Genomic DNA, 13413 nt, shown 5'->3' with positions numbered 1-13413 from the left:
TTTTGCGATGACAAACATGCGTAGTACATGGAAGCTCTTGAAAGCGCTTGCCACTAACGTCTATAGAAACAATATATTCATGGAATAAAACTAAACTGGTACCTCGGATTAGCATTGCTGTTTATTGTTACACTGCAATTTTCTGCAGCCAGCGGAGGGCATTTAGCCTACTATGCGTCCGGACAATTGTGTCTCTCCCCTAATTCTGAAGCAGCCGCTAAATGAAGAGGAAACACTGAGGTAATGTTTTAAAAACGCTACATCAATACAATATGTGAAGTGAAACTGGACAGGCCATAATAACCTCTGACTAGTTTTAGGCTACTATTGTTAAATTGCAATATGAGTGGCAGCCAGCAACGTTGGCAGAATTATTTAAAAACTAACTGCAACTACATTGTGCGTCTGCCCAGATTCTGATACCGTGGCGGTATTAATTTAAACCATGGCGGGCCACCGTGCTAAAATAAACGTAGGGGAAACACTGCACATATACATACATACATACATACATACATACATACATACATACATACAAGTTAAAAAATGAAATAAATAAATACAATTGGATATAGTCTATTTTGAATAGGTTGTAAACTGCATCGTCTCTCAGCATAAGATTTTTTTCTCACGGCACAAAGGGGAGTTGTTGTAAATAGTTGTTGTGGGCAGTGGGCAGGAATGATTTTCTATAACGGTCCTTGTTATAGTGAAGTAGAAGCAACCTCCAGCTGAAAACACTCTGTTGTCTGTTTTTTTCAGTGGATGTGAGGTGTTGTCCATAATGTTAAGGAGCTTTTGCAACATCCCTCTCTAGGGGTTCAAGTGTACTTCCAATTACAGAACCAGCTATTTTTTTCAACTTGCCAGCAGACTGGTAAAACATGTTCAACATCCTGCTGCACACATTAAAATACCTAAGCTTCCTCAAGAAGTATAGTCTGCTCTGTCCCTTCCTGTAAACAGCCTCAGTGTTGCACTTCCAGTCCAGTTTGTTATTAAGATGTATGCCCAGATATTTGTAGTTTTCCCCTACCTCCATCTCTTTCCCCATGATGGAGACAGTGTTCAACTTTGTCCTAGCCCTCCTAAAGTCCACTACCATCTATTTGGTCTTGGCCACATTTAAGAGTAGGTGGTTGTTTCCACACCACGCCACAAAGCTGTTCACCAGTTCTCTATACTCATCCTCCTCATCCTTCACACACCCCACAAATACACTCGTTAGAGTATTTCTGCAGATGACAGGTTGCAGAGTTGTACTGAAAGTCCAAGGTGTATAATGTGAAGAGGAAAGGAGAGAGTACAGTCCCCTGCGGTGCTCCTGTGCTGCTAACCACCTGCTCGGACACACATCCTCCCATCCGTACAAACTGTGGTCTTTCCGTCAGGTAATCACAATCCATGATGTTATGGATGTCTCCACCTGCATCCTGTGTAGCTTCTCTCTTAGCAATACAGGTTGTATGGTGTTGAAGGTAATGGAGAGGAGCAGTTTCAGTAGAATGACCACTCTTGAAACCAGTCTGCATACAGTATGGTCTAAAGGAAGTCACATACTTGCTTGAAGACCACTTTCTTCAAAACCTTTGACAAGAAAGGAAGAAGGTAGACGGGTCTGTAGTCCTTCACATCAGTTGGATTAAGTATACTTTTCTTAAGCAAAGGTGTAACCCTTGCCTGTTTAAAGGAAGAGGGAACTATTCCAGAACTGAGTGAAGTGTTAAACATAAAGGTAGATATTATGTTTTTGTTCTTATTTCTAATACATTTGCAAACATTTAAAAAAAAAAGTTTTTTTATGTTGTCATTATGTGGTATTGTGTGTAGAATTTGAGGAAAAAAATGAATTGAATCCATTTTGGAATAAGGCTGTCACATAACGAAATGTGGAAAAAGTGAAGCGCTGTGAATATGTTCCATATGCACTGTATGTACTAAAGATATGCAAGCTCCAGCTGATTTGACTTTGAATGGCTCTAAAAATACATAGGCCTACAGCTGTACATAATAGTGTGGGCAGTGGTAGTGTAGTGGTTAAGGAGCTTGGCTAGCATGAAGTAGGCTGAAAAATTGTGGGTTCAATTCACGGCTTCCACCCTTGTGCCCTTGAGCAAGGAACTTAACCCCGAGTGGCTCCTGGGACAATGGCCCTTAATATAACTGACAAGTAAGTCACTTAGAATAAAAAGCGTCTGGTAAATGAATAAATGTTATGTAAATGTAGTGTGCTAAATGCCTAAGCCCTGTCTCAGTTGTTTCAATCAGTTTTGTAATTTACAGTACAAGTATTTCAGACATCTCCCTGAACCTGATAATTTTGATGATATAGCTTCTACTTTTTCTCTTATGCCAGACTGCCTTTTCAAGGTGTGTCCCATGAACCGCTATTCAGCACAGAAACAATTCTGGAAGGCCAAACAAGCTAAATATGAAAAAGACAAGATTGCTGATGTTGTGCTCCTTCAGAAATTGCAGGTATTTTAGTGCACCCCCCACATGCATGCACGTACTGTATGTACACATACACACACAAACTCAATTGTATTTGCATTTCAATTACAAACAAGTTATAGACAATTTATCTTATCAGAATGTGCCATGACTTTGACAACAATAGTTAGTAGTCCTATGTTATTGATTATACAACATCTATGACTTCAAAGCAACCTACTCAACTAACAAAACTCACAAGTAAACCATGGTATTAGCAAAAAGCTTTGAGCTTTTAAACTGTACAGCAACCCCTTATTTTACAGTCCCCCTAATATGTATTTACGGTAACACTTTAAATTAACACACCCATATTCATCATTAATTAGCCAGTAACTAACATAATTGTTAGTAAGATATTATCCCTTAATTAGCAGTTATCACTCGTTAATTAATAATTTACAAGGCATGACCATATTCCACCCTTAACAGACCAAGACTTAAGTCTGCTACCAAGGTCCTAACTACTGATTATTTCTGGTAAATTAGGAGGCAATAGGACAATAATTATGATCATAGCAGGCAATGCATAGTTCTGGCCTTATTATGTAGCAGTTCCAAAAGAACTTTTGGAGAAGCCATTCTCCATTAACAACATCCAAATAGCATGGTCTGTTCTTGTGGAATGAAATGCAAACCTACAACTGTTAATACTGCCTAAATACATATGAATTGTATAAGTGAGAATGTTGTGCTTGTCATATTTAATTAATGAGTAGTTTAACTAGTATAAAAGTATTAACTAGTATTACAATGTGAATGACTTTGATATTCTATTGCCAACCATATGGGCGTCCTACAGGAAACCCACTTAAACACCACAGAACACACAGAACTCGGTAGATTGGGGTTTAAACATGATTTTTCATCAACACATGTAATGTATTTGGCAATAGGAGAGGGGTGGACATTTTAATTCGAAGCACAGTTAACTGAGCATAGTCCAGATAAAAAAAATAAGGAATGGAGATATGAAGGCTACTAATCAAAGGGAAGCTGGACGGTTCTCTCATTACCCTGTTAAATGTGTACGCACCCCCAAACAGTGACTGGAGCTTTTATGAGCAGATATTTGACATCATGATATCAGATGCTGAAGGGGTTTTGATATGTGGTGGGGACTTGAATGTAAGGCTTAATGATAAATTAGATTCATCAGGTACGAGCACTAGACAAACTAAAATGAATGAGAAAATTAACACGATGATGTGAGAAATAGGAGAAGTTAGGCAGGTAGGGTCTCGCGCCAATTACTCAAGGCGGTGCGGGTGCGTTAGTTTTGGGCAATGTAACAGTCAATCAAGGAAAAACTCGCACACCATTATTAGCCATTGAAAAATAAATAAACAAAGTGTTTAATCCATCAAACCAAGGTGCTACAAAGTGAGGTGATGTACAAACGTTTCGGTCCTCAGACCTTCATCAATGCAAACCATGCACAAAGGTGAGATGTCTATTTGTAGTCCGCGTCTACTTGGTGGCAGATCTGTCAATCAACCTAACCACTAGCTAGGTAGGTTGAAGTGTACGCTCAAAGAATCAAGATATGAGATGGCCCTCAGGCTCATTAGTAAATAGACAGTCTGACCCAAGATAATCAATGAAAATAAAAATAAATATAGATGATCTTTAATAATACATCACCTCACTTGGTAGCACCTTGGTTTGATGGATTGAACACTTCTGCACTGTGCAATAGGTAATATTGATATTTCAGACCTGTATCTTATGATTGATTTATACAGAAATTCTAGGCGTACATTTGAGTCATTCCGTCTCCTTAAGTCTCTACTGTTAATATTTTTCTCATTAAAAAATAATGAATGAGGGGCATTTGTTTTGCATCATACTCTGAAAAGCCATTTTTAATCAGCAATATCTGGAGAACTATCTCACCTGTAGCCTTCACATTTTCTACAGTCAATACTAATAGCATCCAGACATGGAATGTCAGGGGTGTAGCTCAAGTATAACCTAGAATGGTGGGTACTTAAACGTCTTCCAAACTTTGACTTGGTGAAATAAAATAGCACATTGAAGAGTTGTTGAGCCCTCAGAAGTCAGAAGTCTCAGAAGACTTAGATTTTACATTAAGCATCTCTGGTTACTGTACAAAAGGTGGTCTCTATTAGATGAGTAGTTTCACAGACATTAAGGCTCTAAAATGAAAAAAAAAAAAAAAAAAAAAACACATAAGAGCCATACTTAAGCCATACTTTACCACACTTAAGAGCCATATTCCAAAAAACGGACAGCAGGGTATCAGGTTCAAACTTACTTTTTTTTTGAAAGATCAAATTCTTGTTGAAGTTATATAAAAAATTGGGAGGGTGTTCAGCCTTATTTTGTCACAGTGATTTTTCAAAATCGTGATATATTTGAGGCAGTTTTTAATTGGTATTGCATGTTCTAATATTAGTAAACATCACAGCAAGACCATTCAAAAAGACGGTTGAGTATAAATTAAAGTCAGAGTCCAATAGCAAAGGAAACCTCAGAGGTTGGCAAAACTACCTTTCTTCGAAAAAACACCATGCCTGATATGAAGCTGAAAATCACCACCTCAGAATGATATATTATGGGTAAATTATACATTTTCTGAATCCTTAGTCATGCCAGTATTGCAGTGTTTGCATTTGTATCTCTGATGCTCCCTGATGCCACAGGATTAAAAGAAAAAAGATGATTTAGGTGGAAATGGCAGGCACAAATGTAATCATTTGTGTGATTAAAAGTTTGAAGAGCTCCAGGGCTGCTGTATTTATCCAAAGTGTTCACAAAAGGACTTGAATGAAAGTTCAGATTGTCCTCTTTAAAATGATACCAAACATAATAAAATCAAATATCTCTTTTAACTGTCAAAAACACGTTTTAAAGATCAAAGCTCAATAAGAGGAAAGTCAATGCCTTTTATTCCTCAAAAAGACATGGTTCTTATTGAAATTGAAATAAAACAGGTAAACTGGCATGAGACTATTGGTAGTATGCCCTGTGAGTCTGCCTGCACTTATTTAATGTCTACCATTAAAGACATTCTACTAAAATACACCAAAACAAGGGGCAAGAAAACAAATAGGAAATATAATTTACCTTGGTTCAATACAGCTCTCTGGGAGTTAATTAAAAAAGAGAGATGCTGCTCTGAAAACATTTTTAAAATCAAAATTAAATACTGATTATCTAATTTTTAAAAGTTTAAGAAATAAAGTCACACAACAAATTAGAAAAGCTAGAGCAAACTTTTTCCTCAATATTATCAGCGAGGCAAAGGGAAACTCTAAAAAGCTCTGGAGGAGCATTGATAAGATACTTGGAGAGGAAAAATCTGTAAATAGACAGTTAAAACATACTTACAGCACACTGCCCCCACCTACCCACACACACACTACACACACACACACTGCCCACTGCACACTGCCCTCTCCCCACATACACAGCACACTATCCCATCTCCCTTGTCATCCCCCCCAACACACACACCAAGACCCCTGGCAGTTGGGATAGCCCCTTGAGCCGTGGATCTGCCCAAGGCAGCCCTTGCCACTTAATCTACTAAACCCCTCTTCTACTGCACTTTTACCCCGCCCCCATAAATGCACAAATAGGCTGACACCAGACATAATTTCACTGCATTTCTTACTTCTAGTAACTATATGCATGTGACAAACTTCCTTGTATCCTTGTAAAACTAATAATACTGTAGATGGCCATATTCAGGATGATGGGCAGATTGTTGGGAAATGTTTTAAAGAATATGTCATACATTCAGTATGAGAGCTGAGTTTAAGCTTTCCAAAAACTCAACTCCCACAACCATCAACCTGTGATGTCTCCGCGTTCAAGTTTTCCCCAATTAATTCAGAGAAAAGGTAATTTCACTTTTAACAAATAGCAAAGCTAAAGACATATTAGGTTGGGATACAGCTTTTTTAAAACAATGCAAAACATCAATTATGATACCTCTATCCATGATCATAAATAAATATTTTAATGAGAATACTTTTCCCAGTGTTCTTAAACCTGCTATTATCACCCTGGTGCACAAATCTGGGGATACTCCAGTGGTCTCAAACTACCGACCCATCAGTATTCTCCCAGCTGTGTTGAAAAAAAAAAAGGTTATCGAAAAGGTAGTAGCAGAACAACTAATTGCTCATCTGGACTCCAAGTCCTTGTTACACCCTATGCAATTCGGCTTCAGGAAAAAACACTCCACTGAAACCGCATGCTGCTACTTTTTGGAGGAAATTAAATCTAGCCTAGATCAAGGAGGAGTGGTGGGAGCAGTCTTCCTTGATCTACGTAAAGCCTTTGACACAGTAAGTCATGAAGTACTGATTCACAAACTTGCAAAATATGAGATCTCCTCAAATGTCCAAAATTGAATAAAGTCCTATTTAAGTAGCCGAACTCAATGTGTGCAAGTAAACGGCACATTATCTACATCACTTGCCACCACCCTGGGAGTGCCACAGGGGTCAATTCTAGGTCCTCTGCTCTTTTGCTTGTATATTAATGACCTGCCCTCGTTTGCAAGAGCATAAATATTATTATGTATGTTGATGACACTGTTTTGTATGTCCATGGGAGAAGTTTAACAGATGTGGCAAATAAGCTAACAAGTGTTATGAGTAGGGTTAGTGACTGGTTACAGGATTCATGCCTTACATTTAATGTTGAAAAGACTGTTTTTTACCTTTAGAATCTTTGTACAAAAACTGCCTTAAAATCCATGACAAAAAGACACGCCATTATCATCACTGTCATATACTGGCCAAATATAGTTTATTGAGTTTTGAATGTGTCTTTACTACATAAAATAATTTGGGAGTTCCTCTTTCACATGTGTGGCCATGAGACAGTGGAATGCCCTCCCCACAGATTTCATATTATGTACAGATTCTCATACCTTTTCATGCTTGACTAAGAGGTGGGTAAGAGAGTGTAGGTGGGCTGCTGGCTGCTTGTTTGTAAAATACTATGGCCATCACATTATCTATAGTCCTATTGATTTTTTTTTTTTTTTTTTTTTTTACTGTTATTTTATTTTATGTTTTTATACTTGCCCAGGGACTACAGGTGCAAACTAGAAATGCAATTCCGAGGAATTACACGAGGGGATGCAGTCTGCTGGTTAGGGTGTTGGTGGGGCTGTTGAGCTTGCTGCTAGCTGGTTGGTAGGGTAATTGTGATACCTGCAAAGGTGCTTTTGGAGTAACCAGATTTGAATCTTGTGTGACATGGCATTATTCAGATATCACACTCAAGGTGTTTTTGACCTTGACATTTCACCTTTAACCTTCAACTCGCTTCATCTTTGAGTCCATAAACACACTCGTACCAAATTTGAAGCATGTACGTCAAGCCGTTCTGGAGATATAATGCTAAATGCATGAGATATGGCTGGGACTTTTATTTTGACACACAGGAAACACTTTAACAGGATGTGTAGTTCAGGTAGAGCTAGATTGTATACTTAGAAGCTGAGACAGTTGGAATCCTCACAGGTGACACCTGTGCCAGTGTTCTGATTAGCCTGGGAACTGCTCTGAGAATTACTTAACGAGCGCAGCTGGCTCTATTATGACATCACAGCCCCCATTCAAGTCTATAAGGGAAAAATACACTTTTAATTACAAATATCTCAAAAAGTATAAACTTCTCAAAAATGAAAAACGGATAACCTAGCTAATCATTTTTAGCAGTTTTGCTGAAAATGCTAACAATGTTAGCAATGCTAACATGCATGCATAACAATGCATAACATTTCTAGCAGTTTTCTAGCAATTTAAGGAATGTTGATATTCAAATAGTTTAATGGCTGTGTATAGGTAGATATTTGACGATAACTGAAAGTTGGAATGGCTCTAATGTTTGCTAGCAGTTATGCTAAGATTTTTAACTATGCTAACCATGCTACTTAGCTAATGTTTTATAGCAGTGCTAGCAATGCTAACCTGCTAACCATGCTACTTAGCTAACGTTTTCTAGCAGTTTAATGAATGTTGATATTCAAATAGTTAAATGGCTGTGTATAGGTAGATATTTGACTATAACTGAAAGTTGGAATGGCTCTAATGTTTGCTAGCAGTTATGCTAAGATTTGTAATTCTGCTAACCATGCTACTTAGCTAATGTTTTATAGTAGTGCTAGCAATGCTAACATGCTAACCATGTTACTTAGCTAACTTAACTAACATTTTCTAGCAGTTTTGCTAAACATTTTCTAGCAGTTTTGTTAAACATGCTAACTATGTTAGCAATGCTAACATGCTAACTATGTTAACCATGTGACTTAGTTAACCAAGCTTATAATTTTTAATAGTTATGTTAACTATGTTAACTAGCATGCTAACACGCTAGCATGCTAACCATGTTACTTAGCTAACCTAGCTAATAATTTTTAACAGTTTTGCTAAACATGCTTGCTAGCATGCTAACTATGCTAACCATGTTACTTAGCTAATCATTTTTAACAGTTTTGCTAACTATGCTAACCATGTTACTTAGTTAACTTAGCTAACTTAGCTAATCATTTTTAGCAGTTATGTTTACTATGCTAACTAGCATGCTAACAATGATAACATGCTAACTATGCTAACCATGTGACTTAGCTAACCTAGCTAATCATTTTTAGCAGTTATGCTAATTAGCATGTTCACGATGCTAACCATGTGACTTAGCTAACCTAGCTAATGATTTTTAGCAGTTATGCTAACTAGCATGCTAACTATGCTAACCATGTGACTTAGCTAACCTAGGTAATAATTTTTAGCAGTTATGCTAACTATTCTAACTAGCATGCTAACAATGCTAACATGCTATGTGGAAAAAGTGGTTAGCGGAATAATAATAATAATAAGAAGAAGAAGTTGTTGTTGGTGCCTAGGAAGAACAGTACAGTGCATTTTCATGCACTGTAATAAGAAGAATCCGGATTTCAGAGGGGATGCATCCCCTCAAATTAGCAATTGCTGCTACAACCAGGCCCAAGACATATTTTCCTGGATCCCAGGATAAATGTTATTTTGTGCATTGTCCCTGCTTCAAATAAATAGATTTCCATTCCATTTCATTCCATTCCATTTAACAAAAAGGCCAATAACAAGATGGGCACCTGCATCAAAAATATGTTTTTTCAATGGGGGAGGGTAACTTTAACAGCTGATACCACTAATTTAGCTGTGACTCCAGAAGGGTTATCATACAAAAATGTTAACTACAGACATGTATCTTTTCAAAAAGCAACCTTTGCCACCTTGAGTGGTACCAACATCTCATCTGGCCCATGTACTAAAAGGGGATTGTTGATAACAAAACAAGTGGCGGTGTAAAATAAAACAAATATTTGCTGGCATAGCACGCGATTGATGCGATTAAAATAAATTGTTTTTGATATGCTTGTTCCTTAATTGCATCACGATTAATGCGTTAACGCTGACAGCCCTAAAATGTTCATCAAAAGAATTGGGAAAAAATCCAGGTCCAGGCACCTTTTGAGGCTTTTTAACTTTTGCATTCCCACTGAGGGCCTGGACCTGGATTTTTTTCCAGTTTTCTTTTGATAAACCGTATGGTTGCGATTTTGGTTCTATTATAATAATTTATGTTATGCATGTAATCAGATGTTATTTGTCATGTAATCTTCATACAAGCTCTCTTTTCACTGCTCACAGCATGCATCTAACTTGGAGCAAAAGCAAAATGAGACAGAGAATAAGAAGGTCCATGGAGATATTGTGAAATATGGCAACATCATACAGGTAAATCTATGAAGCTATGCAGAAGACACTAGAGCTACATATCAGATATCTTATTTTGACTGTATGTCCTGTACTGTACTTCTGAAATAGGTGAGATAGATGTGTTTTGAGTTCTGATAGATAAAGTAAGAAAGAATCAGCTACTTGACCTGTGGTTGCTATGGATAACTTTGATGCTTTCGGCAATAGTATACACTCAGAAACCTTCAAGAAATGATGATCACAGTAACGCAACAGATGGTATGAACAGTTCATAGGTATTTGGACAGTGACATTGTCATTTTATCTCTGTAATTTTAACCCTTTGCAGACGGCCCATTCTAGTTTCGGTACTCTAGTACCGAAGACGTTCAGTCTAATAACTCTGCCATGCCCCAACCAATTTTATTATTGAAAACTTCTTCATAAACGTTACATCATAGGCTTTCTGGCAATATGATTGGTTGTGGAATTTGTGGCGTGAATTTATTTCACTACGTGTTTTTGCATGTTTTCTACATCGGAAGCACTTGCTCACTTCCTGTAGGGTTTGATGTTTTACAACAATGGTAGTCACTGGGTGTTTGTAGAACTAATTTCTTCCGACACATATTAACTAATTTCTCAACTTGCAGGACAAACTGCCGTTACTAGTTCTAAATGGATGGTTGCTACGGCCAAAGACTAGTTGTTAGTTCTGTCTCTCCCGTTGTCAAGCAGGCGTATCCCAAGATTCTGATTAACTTTAGCTTTGAAACATCGCTATTTTACTTAGCCTGCTGTCATCCATCTAGCTAAAAGCCACCTCAGTCATATGCTACAATTTTGCCATGTTCTAAACGTCTGCATTTTTCAGCTCGGATGCAACGTGACAGTTCATTTAAACTTCACAACGAGTTCGGCGAATTAATATGCAAGTGTAATACGGCCAAAAAAATGGATCTACTTCATAGGTGTGCAAATAACATACAGTTAATGGTCGTTCTAAATTACGTAGGACAATGGGAAATTCAACCAAGCAGTGGAATAAGTAGGGTATAATGATATGCTTCCAAGTTATTCGTTTATGACATTTTGTGATATGCAGTGCAATGCATATAACTGTTGACTAGTTATCCTAAAAAACTGCTTTCAGCCTACCAACTCGGGAGTGGGGGTGGGCTGGTGGGGGCATTAACCCCATCCCCTTGTGTTCACCTTAGGGAGGCCCACATCCCTACATCCTTTGTGTGTGTGTGGGTACAATTATTTGCTGGCCACAAGAAATGACATAAGGGGGCGCTATGGACTCCCTGGGCCTCACCTGGGGTAAAATCTCTGTCCCCGAATAGAGACTGTGAGGGATGACATGGGTGCCAAATTTCATGAGTTTTTACCCATGGTAACCATTGATGCCCCCAGCCCATAATATAAAATTAGGACGCCTGCAAGTTCATACACCAAATGTGAAACAAATCTGATGAAATTTCTAGGAATGGTAGAGGTAAGACCAGTGAAATAGCCATTTTATCTGTTGCCACATGGTGGCGCTATACCAGACATGCATTTTGGGCAACAATCCCTTAACTAGTCGACATCAACAACATTTTGACATCATGTTCTCTAATTTTGACACAAGCACAAAATTGATCATGTTCCAACAGTGTAATAGCCATTTTATTTGTTGCCAGATGGTGGCGCTATGCCAAGTATGCATTGTGGGCATGTGAAATCATCATTAACATAATAATGAACAATCTGTGAGGTTTGACCCATGTCAATGACAAATTTAAAACACGTTTCCTGTTTATATGGCGAGGTATGTAAATTCTGTGTAAATTCAGCTTGTGTATTTGTGTGTGGGTGTGTGTTTGTGTGCGCGCGCGCGTGTGCGCATGTGTGTGCAGATCTTTCCTATGTTTGCAATGTACAGGCAGGTCAGTGTTATTATGTGTGTGTGTGTGTGTGTGTGTGTTTGTGTTTGTGTGTGCGCACGTGTGCGCATGCATGTGTGTGTGTGTGTGCAGATCTTTCCTATGTTTGCAATGTACAGGCAGGTCAGTGTTATCATGTGTGTGTGTGTGTGTGTGTGTGTGTGTGTGTGTGTGTGTGTGTGTGTTCCAGTGTAGATGTGTGAAGTATCCAAAAGAAATTGCTATACCACATACATTAATTAGACATGTGAATATCATCATAATAAGGTGTTTTCAATGTCTGGCACACTTCCTGTTTGGTCAGCTGGTGGCGCTAGACCAGTTTGGCAGTTGGATGATATTCACATGCCCATAATGCATATTATCATAATTATCATAATATCATCATTACCATGGTATTCAATAACCTGTGAAATTGAAAATATTTCAAGCAATGCATGGTGAATTTATGACACACTTATTGTTTATGTGGCAGGGTAGTTTCGCCATTTTGTCAAATTGCAACATATCAAAAAAGCTTCGCAGCAGCATCTTGGCATCATACTGTATATGCCAACTTTGACATGAATCGGATCAATCGTCTAGGAAAACTGCGTAAAAATTGATCATGTCCACAACGCACAAAATCTCAATTACCTCACTTCCTGTGGGCTTGGCTAATGCCATGTATCCAAAAGTTTTGTCTTGGGGAGGTACATACTGTACACCAGTGTTTCTGGGGACCCACTTTTTAAAAATGACGGACCATCGCGACCCATCCACTTCAGAGCAAACAATCATCCACCTTTATTGTTTTAGGCCACAGGTTCTCAAACTTTTCTATGCCCCAAAAAAAAAAAAAAAACATTCTACAGTGCCATATCTGGATACGCCTACTAGGTCTGGCCTACTACCACCACTATTACAGGGATTGGTGATGCATTGACTCTTCAGTTTCCCACAATTCTGCAATCTCAATTACACATGAAACAATGTTACATACTTTCAAAGCTGTAAAACACAACAAAGTTGTGTTGCATTTTGAGCATCATTAGCGTGGAAAGTTGGAAATGACTACCGAAAAGATACGCCTGTCACGGTATGTTGTGACAGGCTATGTTGTAAGAATGGAACAAGAGGCTTTTGCCCAATAGCCAAAAGATAATGTGCCTTTTATTGTAGGCTAGCCTAGTAGAGTTCACAAGGTGGAAAACGAGAGGAAAAATAGCTTTTAAAATGTCCATTTAAATTGTAGCCTAATATAATGTGCTGTAGTGTGTTTTAAA

General features: G+C 38.1%; 1 protein-coding gene across 1 annotated transcript in view; it reads left to right on the top strand.

The window, feature by feature from the left end:
* The window catches only part of itpr3 (inositol 1,4,5-trisphosphate receptor, type 3), a 199040-nt gene that overhangs the window by 26252 nt on the left and 159375 nt on the right, over window positions 1-13413 (top strand). The window contains exons 3-4 of the mRNA XM_048240949.1: window positions 2357-2478; window positions 10170-10256. Coding sequence (XP_048096906.1) covers window positions 2357-2478; window positions 10170-10256 — 209 coding nt within the window. The remainder of the gene's footprint in view (window positions 1-2356; window positions 2479-10169; window positions 10257-13413) is intronic.

This window comes from Alosa alosa, chromosome 4 (assembly GCF_017589495.1).
Source record: "Alosa alosa isolate M-15738 ecotype Scorff River chromosome 4, AALO_Geno_1.1, whole genome shotgun sequence".
NCBI lineage: Eukaryota > Metazoa > Chordata > Actinopteri > Clupeiformes > Clupeidae > Alosa > Alosa alosa.
The sequence above is the reverse complement of the archived record's forward strand: the minus strand, read 5'-3'. Positions and strand labels throughout refer to the sequence as shown.